The sequence below is a fragment of the Protobothrops mucrosquamatus genome, unplaced genomic scaffold, assembly GCF_001527695.2.
Source record: "Protobothrops mucrosquamatus isolate PMUCROS unplaced genomic scaffold, P.Mucros_1.0 scaffold464, whole genome shotgun sequence".
Classification (NCBI taxonomy): domain Eukaryota; kingdom Metazoa; phylum Chordata; class Lepidosauria; order Squamata; family Viperidae; genus Protobothrops; species Protobothrops mucrosquamatus.
Window position 1 is genome coordinate 105,719 of NW_015386785.1, and position 19,184 is coordinate 124,902.

At 43.5% G+C, this 19,184-nt stretch overlaps 1 protein-coding gene across 1 annotated transcript; it reads left to right on the plus strand.

Moving 5' to 3' along the window:
* Nucleotides 1–2,312: 2,312 nt before the first annotated feature.
* On the plus strand, nt 2,313–12,353 carry CTSO (cathepsin O; the record flags this gene model as incomplete). Its single annotated transcript, XM_015816542.1, is given in 8 exon segments — nt 2,313–2,501; nt 3,268–3,376; nt 3,490–3,629; nt 6,319–6,486; nt 6,893–7,014; nt 9,604–9,767; nt 10,830–10,922; nt 11,779–12,353. Coding segments are annotated over 8 exon segments (972 nt in total). The 5' UTR covers nt 2,313–2,360.
* Between the last annotated feature and the right edge of the window lie 6,831 nt (nt 12,354–19,184).

Genomic DNA, 19,184 nt, shown 5'->3' on the forward strand with positions numbered 1-19,184 from the left:
TTGGCTGCCATCCAGAACTTCTGTAATAAATAAAAATATTTTGCCCCAGAAGTCTAATCGATTCAGATAGTTTCCAGTAAGTTCTTGATTCAGATAGTTTCCAGTAAGTCATTTTTCAGCCAGTTCTGTTGAGTGCTGTCTTGTAGCCACCATCATCAGATGGTGATGCAAGCACTTGTCCCAATTTACCCAGAGGAACCCATCAGCTGATCCAGACTGCTCTTTAGGTACAAAGCACCTTCAGAAGAGATGACTGGGACACCCATGGAAGATGATAGGTGAAACTGAATATATATAGGTATCAGCTCAAGCCCAAGCCTACATCATGATGATAACTGAGGTGAAGTAACATTATTTCTCCTCCCTTATTGCATCATGGACTGTTGGCCAAACTACATGTTTACAGTAACCAACTCCCTTCTGGAAAAGGGGCAATGCCAATTTATCTTCTCTGACTATGATAGTATCTGCCTAGCTGATTCAATCTTGCAAGGTTGGCATGCCCCAGGTTCCTTTGTTTAAACAATGGCATCTATCAGGTTCCCAATTTTTCTCTATCTGCCCTCCAGAATGAGGGCAGAACTCAGGAATTCCCCTCAGTTCCAGATGCCTCCAGCTGTTGCTTAGAAGAGTTGTGAAGACTCTTTACCTAGGTTTTGCTTTATTCCATGTCATGCTTAGTTCTTTGATTAGTTTTATTAGTTATTAGTTTCATTGTAATTTGTTTCTTGTCCCAAAGTCATTGAAAGTCGAATGGTATACAAATGTAATAAATTATTACTATTATTACATGCACATTAGATTTAAGGCAGCAAATTTCAATAAATTTAGCAAAGCAGAAGGCAGTTTCCATGGACAGAAACCTTCAGATAAGAAATACAAGAAAACATACCGGAAATGAAATTTTAATGAGAAAAAAATGAGCAATTTAGGAAACCATTCTGGATGAATAGGGAACTTTCAGTTGCATAAAGAGTAATCACTAAGAAAGAATACCAACAATTTGTTCAGCTTTGCATAAATGTTTAAAAGAACTTTTAAAAAGGGCTAGCACACGTGATCTTAGGTTTATATACTAAAAACAATATAATGGTTAGTGGTAGGAGGGGAAAGGGTAGACAGGTTGCTTGGAGATGATAGGATCATGGCATGGGATATGGAGAGAGTAGAGCTCCTCAACTCTTTCATGGCTTCATTCTTCTTCCTAAAGGAGAACTGTATTCAAAGGGACTTAACGGGAACAATTTATACAAGGGACTAGTAGCAAACCAAGGAAAATATGTAAGAAGCATGTGACTACTAAGAAAAAGTAGTAAGTCTTCAGGATCAGGATCACAAGCTAACTGCAAACCAAGTGTGTATTGCAGTAGCAAAACACACATACACACTGGTAGATGCAAGTTATTTTCTCTCAGCCCTAGGAAGCAGGCAATGGCAGGCCATTTCCAAAATACTTTGCCGAAAAAACTGCAGTGGCTAGTCAGATATTACCAGGAGTCCACACTGACTAGAAAGCATTGTTGAAGGAAAAATCTTCATCAGGGTTCAGTCCAAGCCGGGAATAAACAACATGACAACTGCTTTAGAAAGAAGGTTGTAGTTTATTGAAGAGGAGACCCAGACAGAAAGATGGCTATAAAAAAAAAGAGAGACCACATGTAGTAGAGAGTGGATTTTTATACCTTCTTGGGCTTTTGTTTGGAGTTGTTCCTTTGGCATGAACTTTGACCTGAGTCTGAGTGTGCCTTTCTGGTATTTTGATGGTGGTGGGTTTATGTCCCAAAGGTCATATCCTACTTCCCTGGGGCTGTAGCTGATAACTGTTAGATTTTTTGGTGTGAGGGATTGTTGATTTCTAATCCCAGCTTCCTGATTCCAATCTTTCTGACAAGATTATCACATCTGCATTTCTGCAGACCTATTTTTTATTTGGGGCAGAGAGACTGGGGGAGGGGGGTTGGTTTCTACCTTTAAAATCCTTTGGGGAAATATAATATTCTGCCTTTTAATATTCCCCAAAATATTTCTTTCTGGGGTGGGGGCTTACTTCCCACAGCATTAAACATGCTTTTTAAAAGGAAAGATGATTAATACCTGGTAAAGGTTTAATGGTTTGTTTACATATGTGTACTGTAGGATGCATCTGTCCCTTTTATTTGTTCGTTATTTTTTGGCACTTTTGTACTCTTTGCAAATATTCAAGCAACAAAAGCGATTAATTACAAAGGAGTGCTCCAGCCAAACCGGACAAGACCTCCCCGGACCTTCACCCAATGCTAAGGGGGGGGGGGGGAGGAGGGGCCAGCAAAGCGAAAGGGAAATCCGACGCCAAGGGCGGTTTAAGGCCGCTGCGCGCTCTCATGATCCTGCGGCCGTGCGCCCTCTTAATCCTGCTTCCCTTTCTTGGGGATGGCTCCCGCTCCGAATTTACACCGGCAAATCTTTCCCTCCTCTTTCGCAATCCCAGGAGCAGAGAGTGGAAGAAAGAAACCGCCTTGCGGGTAGGTACCAAAGGACACAAAGGCTCCTTGAACCCCAGTTGCGAGAAACCTACCCACAATCCCTTTTTTGTGCGCAGGCTCAGTTGGCAGGCTCCGCTTTTCGGCTTCCTCGCCCGCTTTATGCTCCGACCTACCCGTCCCCAGTTTGCAGTGTTACTCTTTAACCTTCGGGGCCAAACGCCCTCTTTCCTTTGCCCGGTTCACTTAGATTGAAGATCTCTTTTATACAGGACTGCAAAACCAGCGACCCTGTTTCCAAAGAGGTTGCCATTTAAATAACGGGGATTAGGAAAGAAGGACGGTAGTTATATTAAAATAGAATTAGTACGAGATGGCTATTTTTTTTTCTCTATTAGGTGTTAAATAGAAGTCTGATTGAGCCAGCAGGTTTTATTGTGAGTCGCCCATTGAGCTATTAATTAATTAGAAGCTCTCTGGGCGGCTCACAATACAACCTCTCCATAGTTTTTCCAATTTTTCATTTTTAAAAAATCAATCAGTTAATTTTTTAATTGATTAATGAAAGATTGGAAAAACTATGCAGGAGACCTGCATTATGAAGAACTGAAGAAAGTAGGTTGGTTTGAAATACAAAGTATATTCATTCTCAAAACAGGTCACATAGTGAAAAATCAACCATTTTCACAAGTGCTGAAATCCTTGTTCACTTAAGTCTAGTTGGCAGAAAGCAAGTATGTTGAACGGCTTCAGTGTAGCTATTTGAAAATTGTTTGGTTATAATTGTATATGTGGTCTATTTTTTCAGGAAAGTATTAAGAGAATTAAGCATTGGAATTCATTATCATTCAGTGACAATATTACTGCTTTGTACGGAGTAAATCAGTTTTCTCACTTATCGCCTGAAGAATTTAAAGGTACAGAACATATTATCAAGTGTACTTTTTGCCAGTGGTACCACCTTATCCTGGATGAACGTATTCTGAGGATTTGATATTATCCTTAAGAATAAATTGTTTTTATTTTAAAGCTATTTACCTACAAAGTAGACCTTCTAAAGTTCCCAGATATGTTCAACAAGTTACATTACAAGGAACAGACTCCCCCTTGCCAGCAAAGTTTGACTGGAGGGACAAGAATGTTGTTACAGAAGTGAGAAATCAAAGAGAGGTAAACTCTCTATTTCTTTTTTATTTAATCTCAGTGTACTAGTTTTGGACATACATATTTTAATTCTGTGGCAGCCTTACACTGTAATTAGAGGTGCTATTATTTATAGGCAAAGATATTTCTGCATTCTTTTTGTGTTAATGTTGTAATACATTCTGTCTTAGATTTGCTTTTACTTAATTCATGTTTATTACTTGGCAGCTAAAGGCAGTATATTTCCCTCATTCCGTGACATAAGATAGATGAGAGATCAGACATGTCAAACACAAGGCCCGCAGGCCAGATCTGACTCGCAATGTGGTTAGATCTGGCCAGCAGGGCGGTCCTGGAGATAGCGAGGGACCGGCCCCCAACTCCTTGACCCTAGCCCAGCCCAACACTGATCTACAACTTCATGGCAGCCATCCAGGCCTGAATGCAGTCAGCCTTAGATCTGCGAAGCCATCTTGGTGATAGCAAGGGGCTGCCCCCATTGCCTTAGCCCCTCCCCTTGTGTGCATGCACAGGAAGTGGCGAGTGTGCTGGGGTTGATGTCCCAGGTGAAACAGAAGTGCTCAGAATGCAGTCAGCCTGTGGAACAAAACAGTCACCAGGGACACCAGGCCCCACATGCTCGCCGCCTCCTGTGGGTGCGCCAGGGAGGTGGGGCCGAGACGGCGGGGTGGCCTCTTGCTGTCTCCAGGGCGGCCCCAGGGTTCAAATCTAAGGCTGACCACATTCCGGCCCTGATGGCTGCCATGAAGTTGTTGATCAGTGCCACACCCGCTACAAGCGCTTTCATGGCCCTCTCGCCGGCTCAGCCTCGCAATCTGCGAGGGCTTCCCTTTCACCGGGACCATCCCCATCCCCGTGTGGAAAAGCCACAGCCACTGGCTATACGGCCACTGACAGTGCTACCAACCTCTCCCTCTCTTCTTGTCCCTTCCTGGATGCAGAGGGAGGGAAGGAGGAAGGAAGGAGATGGGAATGAGAACGAGGGAGGCAGGGAGGAAGGAATGAAGAAAGAGAAGGAAGGAGGGAGATTGAAATGAGAGGAAGGGAGGGTCTAAGGGAAGTTCTGCCTTAGCACTTGACCACCAGCAGCCCTACTGCCCTTTCACCATCCTCTTGCTCCCTCCTCCTGGCCTCTCCTGGTGGTATCCCATCCTATACTGAGGATGCTCTGGTTACAAAGTCGTGTCTCTTTGCATGGAGTTGGAGTGGGCCGCCATCTGACCCACATACTTTGCCCTCCCACACAACCTGGCCAAGGAGAGTGAGCCCAGCAGCAGCAGCCTTGAGGACGAGGAGGTAGGCACAGCCAGGCACCCCCTTGGGGAAGCCGGGCTGGGCTGGGCTGGGCTGTGGGATCCATGTGCCCCAGAAGCTCGAGGGCTCCAGGCAGCCCGCACCACCGCCCAGGGGTCCTTTATGTGGCCTGAGAGGGACAGCAAGGCTCCTTTGGTGGAGTAGGCTTTGTCACTCGTCCTGGTCTTGTCTTCCTCCGGATCCCCCCTTCCAGCCACTGCTTGGCCCTTCCATAAGCGGCGGACGATGACACTGCTGTGTGTGGAAGCATGGAGAAAAAGGTTTGCAGGAAACAGTTTCCTCCAAGTCCAACTTCTGTCTTGACAGAACTCTGGAGAGGAGGAAGGGGTGGCGGGGGAGCTGTGTGAGGAAAGGATGCCCTAACAAGCCAGCATCCTTACCAAACACAATTGAGAAGGGCCAGCCTCCCTTGTGCAGGACCAGGGAGCACTGCTCCTCTGCCTCCTCTTCTTGCTCTTCAGAGATCTGTCAAGGCAGAAATTGGAGGAAATTGCTTCCTGAAAACTTTCCCATCCATGCTTCCCACACGCAACAGTGTCATCCTCCGCTTCCTGTTTTGCTGGGAGGGACACTAGACAGGGAAACACCAATGATGTCTGGGATTGGGAGAAGAATGTCTCTTTTGGCATGCTGTGCACATGCACACATACACACACACACACACACACCATTCCAGGCTTGGAGACTTTTATCCACATCTGAGCTTACAAACTGCCAATCATGCCTGTGCTTCCACTGTGGATCAAAGTCCCCAAACTTGGAATGCAGTGTGTGTGTGTGTGTGTGCGTGCATGCGCACACGTGCACCTGCATACACCCACTTGGCTGCCAGCAGTTTGGGCAGGCAAAGAGCTTGTGGGGCATCGAATTGTCTCCACATCAAGTTAGCCGGTGTGATTTGTTCCATCCCGACCCAGCTGTGCCAAGTCAGCCACACCCAGTGAGCAACGTCAAACCGGCCATGCCCGCCTAGTTGGGGCGACCCCACTACTGGCCCTTTGAGGACAACCATAATGCTGATGTGGCCCTCAATGAAATTGCGTTGGACACCCCTGTGAGAGATCATGATTAGCTCTAAGTGACTTGAGTAAACTCTATGCCTAACTAAAGACTAAGTTTTTTTATTATATTGTAACAGTCTGAAAGTGCATAGAAAAAACGTCTGCACTTAGAAAAACAACAACCGATATCTGTTCACTTCTCCTGAAAGGAATCAAAAGGGGTTTTCTTCAAAATAGATTGAATACTATATGTTATCAGAAAAATATTATAAATAAAAAAACCATAAATAGTTCAGTGGGGTGACATAATATGTATAGTAAATATGCTTTCTTAAACTTTACTCAAAGAATAATACCCATGCAATTTTTTTTCTTTTCAGTGTGGTGCCTGCTGGGCTTTTAGTATTGTCAGTGGAATAGAATCTGCTTATGCAATTAAAAGAAACACTCTGGAACAACTCAGTGTACAGCAGGTCATTGACTGTTCATACAATAATTATGGTTGCAATGGTGGTTCAACTATTAGTGCACTGAGTTGGCTAAATCAGGTATTTCTTTAAAATCTCTATTGGTAAGTGAACAGTGTTTGTGAAGAGAACACAAATCTTAGAATTATTTTTAAAAATAGCTTTGGTTGAACTCGATGTCATACTAATCCAAAAATTCCCTCACCGCTACATTGATTTTTCAAACTAGTGGATTGGCTTGAAATGGCTATATTGACCATATTCCTCAGGCATTACATAAATTCTTTAAATATTTTCCACCAAACCCTCTAGAAATAGGAATTAAGAACAGTTCTGGATTCCTGATCTCTTTCTCTTCATAGTATGCAATACAAAAAAAAAGGAATTTCATGCTTGTTTGATTGCAATATTGTCTTGGCCCTCTTGCTTTGAGATGCATAAATATATTGATATTTAATCATGAATCATTGATTTTTTCCCCCCGAAGACACATGTGAAACTGGTGAGAGATCCAAAGTATTTGTTTAAAGCTCATACTGGATTGTGCCATTACTTCAAACGTTCTGATTTTGGAATCTCAATAACAGATTATGTTGCATATGATCTAAGGTAATACTTAATGAATATTTTTATGTGGTTTTTTTTTCTTGACTGGCTTAAGATAGAGAAGCATTGGCCTTCCAGATGTTACAGTTTCATCTGATCTGTATGATGAGGGACAGTTGGAGTCATGTTAAAAAATTGGTTCTCTTGCAATAGGGAATTGGTATATTGAACAGTATAAATACAGATAGTTCTTGCTTAATGATTAGCTGCTTAACAAGCAGCTGAAGTTATGTCAGACTTCAGGTCTTCAAAAAGACCTGTCCTTGAAGTTATGACTGCCGCATCTATCCCCTGCAGTCACATCACAATGATGCTTGGCAGCCAGCTCATATTTATCATTAGTTGCAGTGTCTCACAGTTGTGTGATCATGTTTTGCAACTTCTTTGCTGTTTTAGAAAATGGCAAAAAAATATATAATAGCCATGTGGTTTCTTTAATGACCATAGTGATTCACTCTATGACCATTGTAAAAGGTATAATCAGCTTAATGAGTGGCTGTCATCAACATAGTAAAAAATTAACAGATATTCTTGAAATGATAGAAAGCTACTTCCCAATTCTCAATAAATTTAATAGTAGCTTGGATTCTGTCCCATTCTATCCTTTTTTAGAATTTTAAATAAATTCCTTGATTCTCCAGACACAATAAATTCTATCCATCATACTTGGGGGGGAAAAAACAATACTTTTCTGCTTTTAATGTAGGAAATTACTGATGACAAAGCAGAATGGCTTTTAATACAGGAAAATATGTAGTAAATGCCGTATTTTTTCAAATCAGGTCAATTTTGTGAGGAGACAGATACATGTTATACATTTACCCAGTTATCCATAAAAAGGAGGAGGTACTGTTTGCAGCCTACTGACTCTTTTCCCATGTTGCCAGAATAATTAGTGATACTGAAAACAACAAAGCTGTTTGGGGTTATATAACTCCACAAGAACAATCAGAATAAAAAAGAAAATCTCAAATGTTTGCAAATAGTTGAAAACCAATATTTATTTATTCATAAATCTGTATAAATAATTAAGTAATATTCACTAATGCCAGTACTTAAATGAAAAGTAATCATTTTTCTTTTGCTTGTTCAAACCAGTATATTTTAAAATATTTCAAATGCATATTTTCAATTCACATTTAAATGTTAAGAGTTCATTAAAATATTACTAGAACTGACCATTTTAGTGGCTAATTAACATCATTACAACTTTGAAAAATTATGCCTATTGTAACACAAATTGATAAATGTATTTAAAAATCATTGCCTTTATTGTACGTCAAATAAATTTCTCTTTAGAGACTAAATAGTTCTAGATACATATATTAGCAAGCAATTCTGTTCAGGCAAGGAAAGATACTCCCCAAGAACAACAGAAAAACCAGATCTAAACATCCAGTTCCTCTTTTTTGCAACTACAGGTAGTCTTCAACTTACAACAGTTTGGTTAGTAACTGTTCAAAGTTACAAGAGAAATGAAAAAATGATTCATGACTTTTTCACATTTACAACCATAGTTACATGATCAAAATTCAGATGCTTGGCAAGTGACATGTATTTATGACAGTTGCAGTGTTCTGGAGTCATGTGATCACTTCACGACCTTCAGACAAGCAAAGTCAATGGGGAAGCCAGGTTCACTTAACCATGTTACTAATTTAACAACATCAGTGGTTCACTTAACAACTGTGGCAAGAAAGGTCATAAAATGGGGCAAAACTCATCAACTGTCTCACTTAGCAACAGAAATTTTGGGCTCAACTGACAGATAAAACCACAGATAGATTGGGATTGGTACTGGCACTGGGAACTAAACTCTATTAAGTATGTGTTTACAAAATGCCTTGATTTAACAAAATGCCCCCTTGCTCCTCTCCCACCCAATTCAGCAGACTTTGGATGCAGTAAACCAGCAGCCCAAAACCTTTTGGGCACGAGGGACTGGTTCCATGGAGCGAGATTTTTCCCTGGACCAGAGAGGGCATAATTTTGCATGCTGCCTGCATCCTGAGGATGGGGCTTCGCTTGTTTGCACGGCCCGGTTTCTGGTATGCCGCAGCCCTGTGCTGGTTCACAGACTGGAATTCTATGGACCAGTAAACAACATCTGACTTTTGACTTCAACAAATAATGGAAAAGTCTGTTTAATGAATCAGTCCACCCAAGTTACATAAAGCATTTATATAATGTATACACATCGATATAAATTGTATATAAACATTGCATGTTTTCAAATTAGGTAATTTTTCATACATTATTTAAATTTTCATTTAACAAATATTTGCCTTTAATGGACACTGACTTTCCCTGGCCCATTGCATTAAGGTTTTACTAAATTTGAATTAAAGTTATGGAGCCAATTATACATTTTCCATGTTTGTTGCTTCATTTGAATAACATTTGTATTTAATTATTGGTGCAGTGATAGTTAATATTTCCTAATATAATTTCACTGGCACAAGTTACTCCAGTTTCTGAATAGACACAGGAATGGCCAGCTTCTTGATACGGGTTGACGAGAACTGTTTTATTGCAGAGTGATGTTTTGATTATTGCATTCTGAGTGTATATCATTATGTCTGTGTCTTGCAGCAAACATGAAGATGAAATGATGAAGATGCTGATTAAATGGGGTCCTTTGTCAGTAGTTGTAGATGCACTTAGCTGGCAAGATTATCTTGGTGGTATCATACAACATCATTGTTCTAGTGGGGAACAAAATCATGCTGTGGTTGTAACTGGTTTTGATAGAACAGGTAAACTTTCATTTGTTTATTTTGTTATTTATTTCAGTGCAAAATAGTTTATGTTTGCTATTTATTTATTTATTTATGAGAAGGACTTACATATGTTTCTTGGCTGTATCAATATACATATGTATAATCCATATAACAAATTGATGTTATTATTCTTGAGATTATATTATAAGCTTAATTTCTCAGATTAATTTCATTGCTCCAGTTTTAATAATTATAAAGCCTGTACTTTGATATAGACACCTACACTGCGTTTGTTCATACAGGCAATCCTTCATTTACAACTGCAATTGGACCTGAAAGAGCAGTCTTTAGCAAAGTGGTTGTTAAGTGAAATGCCGTGTGACTGCACAATGACACAAACCTGGCTCTCCCAATTGTGGTCATTAAGTGCGTAGGGCTGTGCCTTCTCCCTGCTCCATCAAGGAGAATGATCATGAGTGTTTTTGTCAGGTTTGAGGTCCATTCCTCCAGGATTGTAGGAGAAACTGGTGAAAATGCTAGTGAACACCAGCTTTGTGAACCTTTCAGAATGTTGCCATTTGCTAGCATTTTCCTCTCTGGAAAGCCCAGAAAGTCTCCTGGGGGGGGGGATGCTAGCAAACACCAGCATTGTGAAAGGCTTCAAATGCTTATGTTTACTAGTATTTTTACCAGATTTGTGATTTGTTTCTCTAGTATGCAGGAGGATTTCTACTTCCTGAGGGGAAGGGAAGGGAAATCCCTTGACAGGCTGAGGAAATGGGCCTCAACCCGAGGTCCTCTCCACTTGCAACTTTCCCTTCTGGCTTCCCCATTGACTTTCTGGGGAAGTCAGCAGAGAAAATTGCAAATGGCAATCACATGATTGCAGGACATTCGGCAATCAGTTGTAAACATGTAATGGTTGTCAAGCACCCAAAATGAGGTCATGTAACCAGGGAGGTTGGCACAATGTTTTACAATGGTTGCAAGTGCTTTTTCAAACTGTCATGATGGCAATTTGGCTTCCTAAGAAACCAGATTCCCTTTTTTTTATTTTTAAAGGGAAATACTTAGATACTTAACAAAATCATTTTACAGGTAGCATTCCATATTGGATTGTACGGAACTCCTGGGGACATACATGGGGAATAAATGGCTATGCTCATGTTAAAATGGGTTCTAATATTTGCGGTAAGTTTTGATTTGTTTTGGATTTAGATGTGAATTATTTCCTATACAACATCTACTGTAACTGAATTTTCAGGTAGTATCTTATACACTGGAAAACTAAATTGTTTAATATGCGACATTGAAGACCATTCAAATGCCTTCCTGAATATAGCTTTGACCCTTAATTACACGTGTTTAAGATACCTTCTTAAACCTTATATCATAAATTCAGACAAAATTGCAGACAATCAATTTTAAGCCCTTTTATTTACACATTGGTCTTATTATTAGTATACATTCACTTACTTGAAGGTAATTCTTGTTATTTAAGGCTGTTCCCCTGAAAACATCTACATGCTTAAAGCTACTGAAAATTCCAGGGATGTGTAATGAAGGGACGGGGATGAAGAGATATCACAGCAAAAGCTCTTAACAATCCCTTATTTCTATAAATAAGACAAAAGTCAGGAAGCAGTTCTATTATGGCTGTATTACCATGGGATAGTCTTAGACATGAGATTAGCATGACTGTGTTGGCCTTAGAGAAAATGATAACACATCAACTGCTCTGGAGGCCCAGAGCTGTCACAGTGCTGCTATAAGTATCAAGGAAGAACCCTTGTACAGTGACTTGATGTTGTTAGTTAATGGCTGCATCAGAGTGTTACCGTTGATTTTAATTGTTGTATTGGTATTTGAAGGTGTTTTAATCTGAATGTTTTATTGTCTTTACTTTGATATAGGTGTTTGTGTTTCGTGTTTTATGGATGTTTATTGTTATTCTGTTAGCTACTTAGGTTAAGAATAAGAGAAATGTCAAATACTGTACTTTTTAATCTCTAAAGATTAAATGGTAACTTCATTTCTTGCTTTCTAGGTATTGCTGATTCAGTTTCTGCTATATCTGTATGAATTAACTGCTAAGGATTTGTGGCAAATATTGCAGACGCTAGTTTATAATGAATTTTATTATCAAGAAAAGATGTTGCCAATCTTCAGACAGTAGTAGTCCTTGGATCTGGGAACAATCTTCCAGCCAGCCCCTCAAAACTAATTGCTGATTGCACAGCCTATACTATTTCTACTTGTTTATCCCTTTTTAATTATTGTTTGAACTACTAGCATATTAGAGCCATGGTGGTACTGTCAACTCTACAAATGAGCATGGCTGCAGCCATTTTCCTTCTCATTCTGGTTGCCACATAGAATGGGAACCAAAGTCATCGGCTGTTCCCGAGACTAGGGACTGGGCATTGCATAGAAAGCCTGCCAAATAATCATATTAGGAAACATAGTTGCTTGTATAGCTTTTATGGATGGGACATTTAACTTTGTATTGGAAAATTGTTACTTGTGTATCCAGACTTGGTTTCACTCTTGACCGTGCCAATACTTTGTAACTAATAAACATGTTCTTTGAGGAATTTGCAAGCCTCGGAGTTCTGCTTTATTCATCTCTGTCTGTCGTAACCATGACATTAAACCAAGTCTCATAAAACTTCATTTCTCGGGGTGCTGGACCCTGACCGCCTACCCCAGTGGTGGCGAACCTATGGCACAGGTGCCAGAGGTGGCACTCAAAGCCCTCTCTGTGGGCACGCGCGCTGTCGCCCCAGTCCTAGGCCTTCAGCTGAGTTTTATAAAATCTTTTCGCTTTAGGCCTCTGCCGCCGTGTGCAAAAAAAAAAAAAAGGTTCAATCAGTCAATTTCAACTTCTCCCAGGGAAAAAAAAGATATTGCAAAGTTGGAATTGATTGATTGAACTTTTTAGTCCTACCCAGTCTGCCATTACCACTGCAGCCATGCCCACCCAATGGGCCACGCCCACCCAATTGGCCACACCCAGCCAATGGGCCACACCCACCCAGCACTCGACGATGCATAAGTGGGTTTTGGGTTGCAGTTTGGGCACTCAGTCTCTAAAAGGTTCACCATCACTGGCCTACCCACTCATTTTTGGGAGAGGGGTAAAGACACGGCGAAGATTCAAATGGAGGAGAAGAGTGAAACCACTGCTAGCCGCAACGGAACTCCAGCTGTCGGAATGCAAGCTGGCGCTCCAGCCACTGAGGAGGCATCATTGGCAGGGGCTTGGCTGAAGGCCAGGTTAATCCAATGTGGGAAACTGGTACTGCAGGAAGGAGCTACAATCCTGGCAGACCTCTATCAAGCCAAGGCTGCCCCTCAGCACAGGAGCACTCCTGTAACCGCTGGAGAGGAGCTCCTATTGTTGCCATCCCAGGATTCATCATCTGTGGATAGCAAGAAAGGAAAGGGGTTGATGGTATGGGACAACTTCAAAGAGTGGAGGTTTCAGTCCACAATCCACAGCCCCTGCTCGAACAACTGAAGGAGAAGTTCGGCAGGCTGGAGGTAAAGGATACGATTCCTGTTGCCCAGGAAGTGGGTGCCCTGGGGGAGAATGCCAAGACTACCCATTTCTTTCCCCCCCTGCCGAAGTTCCAGCCCAACCACTGGAGCCCATGTCACTTCGCCCATCCCCAAGCCAGCTGTGATGTCAAGTCCTGTATCACAGCCAAGCCTGTTGCCGTGGCCTCGGGATGCCAGTCCCAGAGCCCAGCCAAGGGAATTCCGGAGAGTGGTTCGACCATATCCCCAGGATTAGCAAGCCGCCCAAGCCCAGTAATAGGTGCAGGCAGCTCCGTTGAGGTTCGAACCGCATCCCATCAAGCCCACCTTTGATTCAGACCCCTAGAAGCTAACCTTCCTAAACCGGGTGTGGGCTCATTTAGATCACTATGCTTATGCCTACCTGGATGGGGCTATGATGGTGAATGCTGTGGCAGCAAATTTAGAGGGGGAAGCGGCCGACTGGGTGACCAACCTGCATGATGAAGGGGCTCCCTAATTGCACGATATTAACCTGTTCATGGAGCAATTGAAGGATCGTTTTGAAGGCGAATCCTGGGCTCTGCTGGCCAAGAAGGAGATCCACCGTCTGAAGCAAAGAGGCCGCCCCACTAATGAGTATGTTCGTGAATTCAGGAGAGTTGCTGGTCAGCTGGGGCAGTGGCCTGAACGGTCACTGATCAAATACTTCAAGCAGGGGCTAGATCGCGACTTCAAGCCTGCATCATTTGGGGTTTTCCTAACCTATTGCATGAGTGGTATAGCATGGCGGTGCTAGACATCAAGTTGGATCACCCCAGAAAGTCAAGCCCCTCCGAGCCCAAGCCGTCGCCCGTCCAGGACAAACGCCCTTATGGCCAACGTTTCCAAGCCACTGTGGCCGCCCGCATCTCCCAAGCAGCAGTCAGGGCTCCAATCAAGTGCTACTGGTGTGATCAGATGGGTTACCGTGCTGTGGAATGCCCAGCTCCTAACCCTCAACCCAGGAGCATGCCAGTCACTGCCGCAAAGCTGCAAAAAGCTCCCAGAGGGGGAAGAGAAAAGTCAAACTGGGCATACCAGGACCCGAGCGTTGAGGCCTCCCCTCCCACTGAGCTCAAGGCCAAAACCCAATCTGTGCCACAGCAGATCCCGGCACCTTACAACAGTGATGAGGAAGGCGAGGAGGACGCCTTGGTGAGTCAGCCCATTCCCTCCTTTACCATTCTCACTAGGCTAAGAGCGCCCAAAACGGGCCCATATGAGCTTGAATGTCCTAATAGACTTGGGATCTATTAACCTACCCAGTGTACTCAAACTGGGCATCTGAGTCAAAGTATTTCCCCTACCCATGAGGTTTGAGCAAGCTGACCTAACAGAACCTGTGCATTTGGAAATGGGTCAGCATTGGGAAACCATCCGTTTTGTGGTGGTTCCAAAGATGACTGAAGCAGTAATTTTGGGACTAGCGTGGCTTCATAAATGGCATCCCAACATCTGGTGGGAAGAGGGAATGTGGAAGTTAGACTGGGGACAGGACCCCTCCCACCTGCCACTGACGATAAAATAAAGATACTGGCCATCAATGAGATTCAAGGGGAGCCCCGTGAAACCCTAAAGACTGTAGCTGAAAAGCTGCCAAGGATTCAACTTGTCCCCACTGAGTACTGTGATTTGGCGGAAGCGTTTACTGAAAAGGAATGTGACATCCTCCCCCACACCGGGCTACGGACTGTGCTATTGAAATTCTGCCCAGTGCCAAGCTCCCAAAACCAAAGATGTACTCTATAATGCCCAGAGAGATGAAAGAACTGAGAGAGTACATTAATAAAAAACGTAGCTCGGGGTTTCATTGAGCCAGCCAAATCACGCGTGGCTGCTCCCATGCTATTCAAGGAAAAGAAAGATGGATCTCTTAGATTATGCATGTATTTTAAAGGATTAAACATGGTCAGTATAGAAAATATGTACCCCCTACCCCTGATGAAAGACATGATAGCCCACCTGGCTAAAGGAAAAGTTTTTACCAAGCTGGATTTAAGAGAGGCTTATTACCAGATCTGGATTAAGGAGGGGGACGAGTGGAAAACTGCCTTCAATTACCCTTTGGGGAGCTTCCAATTTAAAGTGATGCCTTTTGGACTGCAGGGAGTCCCGGCTGTGTTTATGCAATTGACAAACCAAGTGCTCCATGATCATTTATATAAGGGGGTTTTGGTTTATCTTGATGACATCCTTATTTACACTGAAACAATGGAAGAACACATCAAATTGGTACGTGAGGTGCTAAAGAGACTGTTAAAAGCCAAACTGTATGCAAACTGTCAAAAGTGTGAATTTCACCAGACACGTCTTGATTATCTGGGGTATCGGATTTCAAATGAGGGGATAGAGATGGACCCCACCAAACTAAAAGCGGTGCTACAATAGCAACCCCCACACACCCGTAAGCAGTTTCAAAGCTTTCTGAGTTTTACAACTTTTACCATCAATTTATTCCCTTTTGCAAAGATAGCCATGCCAATCATCGATTTACTCAAAATGGGGAAAGGGTGGGAAACCCTGACATTGTCAGCCATTGCAATGATCATTAGAATGCCAAGCTGCATTTGAGAAACTAAAGAGAATCTGTGCAGCTGAACCAGTCCTTAAGCACCCTGACCCTGAACAACAATTCATCATTCACGTCGATGCGAATGACATGGTTTACAGAGTGCCGTTCTCTTACAGAAAAATCCCAGGGGGGAATTACAACCCTGTGCTTATACTTCCCAAAAATTAACTGACATCGAGAGGAAGTGGACTGTTTGGGAGAAAGAGGCTTTTGCAGTTTGTTGGGCATTTTTAACATGGCGTCATTTCTTGGAAGGGGGGCAAATACCTTTTGAGGTGCGGACTGATCACAAAAATTTGGAGGCTCTGAAAACCCCTGCAAATTATCCCTGAAACAATTTTGGTGGGCTCAGTAGTTCAACAGTTTAAATTTCATCTTAAAACATTATCCAGGAGGTAAGAACTTTTTGGCTGATGCCTTATCTAGAACAGGGCTTTTCAACCTTTTCACCCATTGTACCACTTTTAGGATATGGCAATATCCGAGTACCACCAGTCGCCTAGCAAGGTGTCAAAAACTTGATAACCCAAAAAAAAGAAAAAAAGAAAAAAGTACAGGTAGTCCTTGACTTACAACAGTTCGCTTAGTGACTGTTCGAAGTTACAATGGTACTGAAAAAAGTGACTTATGACCATTTTTCACACTTATGACTGTTGCATCATCCCCAGGGTTTTGAGATTTACATTCAGATGCTTGGCAACTGATTCATATTTATGATGGTCACAATGTCCCAGGGTCACATGATCCCCTTGTGCGACCTTCTGACAAGTGAAGTCCATGGGGGAAGCCAGATTCACTTAACAACCATGTTACTAATTAAAACAACTGCAGTGATTCACTTAACAAATGTGGCAAGAAAAGTCATAAAATGGGACAACTCATTTAACAAATTTCTCACTTAGCAACATAAATTTTGGGCTCAATTGTGGTTGTAGGTTGAGGACTATCTGTACACCCACTTTTAATGGGAAACTTGTGCCTGTTTCTTTGACACTAATCTTTGCACTGTTCTATCCCCTTCTCTCCTTCAGGTTGACTCAAAGAAGCTGATAGGTGATTACAAGGCTTTGGAGGGGGGTGGGGGCATGTTGGGGTGCTAGTTGGCTATTCCCCAAAGATTCCCTTTAAAACAGCTCTTGGATGGCAATCGTTACCCAGCACGAGGGGCTCAGGAGAAAGAGATGCAGCAATGCTAACTTCCAAAAATGAGGGGCTCACAGGCAGCTACAAGCAGGGGAGGCAGGGAAGGAGGGGGGGGGGGCAAAGAAAAGAAATCAAACCTGATTGACAGGGAGCATAGTAACCTGCCCCTACTCCACAGAGGGCAGATCCCCATCATCCCTGGCCTGACAGGGGTCTTCCTGCCCCACCATTGCAGACAAAGGGAGAAGGAGAAGGAGAGGGTTTAAGCAAGCTTAGCAACTGGAGTGGGGATTCTCCCCCAAAAACCGTGCTTCGTAGGTAACCACTCAGCACAATAGAAGTGATCAAAACCTGCTGCAACCATCCAGCAGACGGGGGGGGGGGGTTAATAAAAACCAAACAGCCCACCTCCTGCCAATTCTCAACAGAAATGCTCATGACAACGAAAACCTCAGACAAGGGGAGAGAGCAGGCAGGTGGGCGTCTTGCTCAGCTGGTGGCTTGGGGGAAAAGGGGCAGCTTCACCCCCCCAAACGCTGCCCTCTCATGAAAGCAGGATGAAAAATCAAAAAAATGACCAGGAAAAAAGGTTAGGGTTAGGGTCTCTTCTGAAGAAGAAAAAAAGAGATCACATCTGCATCCAGCTCTTGGGGGGGAGTGGAAGATTTTTATTTTTTGCCTCATTTTTACTCTTTTAAAAAGACCCCCCACACACACCAGAAGCCGCACGCCATCACCGTTCGCCTGCTGCACCCCCGACAGACCCAAATCCCTTCATTCCCTTCATTTGAAACAAACAGCCCCCCCAAATCCTCTCGTTCCTCCCTTCTGAATTACAATGAAAGAAAGTCAAGTTTTTTCTTTTGTTGTCTTTACATATTTAAACTGCTAGAAGAAAATGGGGAAGCAAACCATCGGGAGACACTCTTCTGTTTTAACCTTTTTCCCTTGTTGTTTTTGGGAGTTTTCATACTGCTTTCATGAGAGAGCAGCATTTGGGGGCATGAAGCTGCCCCCTTCCCCCCCCCTAAGCCACAGCCGAGCAAGACACCTGCTTGCCCACCCGCCCGCACTCTTCCTCCTGTCCAAGGTTTTTATTGTTGTGAGCTTTTCTGTTGAGGATTGGGAGCGGGGGGAGGGTGTTTGGTTTTTATTTCCCCCCCCCCTATCTGCTGGATGGATGCAGCAGGTTTTGGTCACTTCTGCCGTGCTGAGAGGTTACCCACAAAGCATGTTTGTTTTGGGGAGGAATCCCCACTCCGGTTGCTAAGCTTGCTTAAATCCTCTTTCTCCATCTCCTCCTCATTGGAGCCCCCCTTTGTCTGCAACAGTGCAGCAGGAAGACCCCTGCCGGGCTGCAGATGATGGGGATCTGCCCTCTGCGGAGTAGGGGCAGGGCTCCAGCTGATAGGTGCTTCTTCTGGGCCCAGCAGATGCGCCAGGATCAGTGCCGTTTTCCATGTGATTGGCGCTTCTTCTGGGTCAGCGGAAGAGCCAGGATTAGCGCCGCTTTCCAGGTGATTGGCACTTCTTCTGGGCTCAGCAGAAGAGTCAGGATCAATGCCACTTTCCAGGTGATTGGCGCTTCTGGGCTCAGCGGAAGAGCCAGGATCAGTGCCGCTTTCCAGATGATCGGCACTTCTTCTGGGCTCAGCAGAAGCACTGGGATCAGCACTGAACTCCAGCTGATCGCCACTTCTTCTGGGCTCAGTAGAAGAGCCAACATCAGTGCCGCTTTCCAGGTGATCGGTGCTTCTTCTGGGCTCAGCAGAAGCACCAGGATCAGTGCCGAGCTCCAGCTGGAGCCTGGCACTGATCCTGACACTTCCACTAAGCCCTGACAGCCCCAAAGAAGCACTGATCAGCTGGAAAGCGGCACTGATCCTGGCGCTTCCGCTGAGCCCTGACAGCCCTGCAGCTCCATCCGTCTCTTGCTCAGGCTTGTGTGGTGCTGCCGCCGGTTCAGCTCATTCCCCTCCATTTCATTTCATTTTATTCAATTTGTATCCCGCCCTTCTCCCGAAGGACTCAGGGCGGCTCACAACATTTTTAAAAAACAAAGACAAACCCACACACCCCACCGAATAAAACCAAATTAAAACCAATATTTTAGTGTTGTGGTAATTAAAATTTCTAAGAAACCCAATTTAAAAATCCTCCCTAGGCCAGGCCCGCTT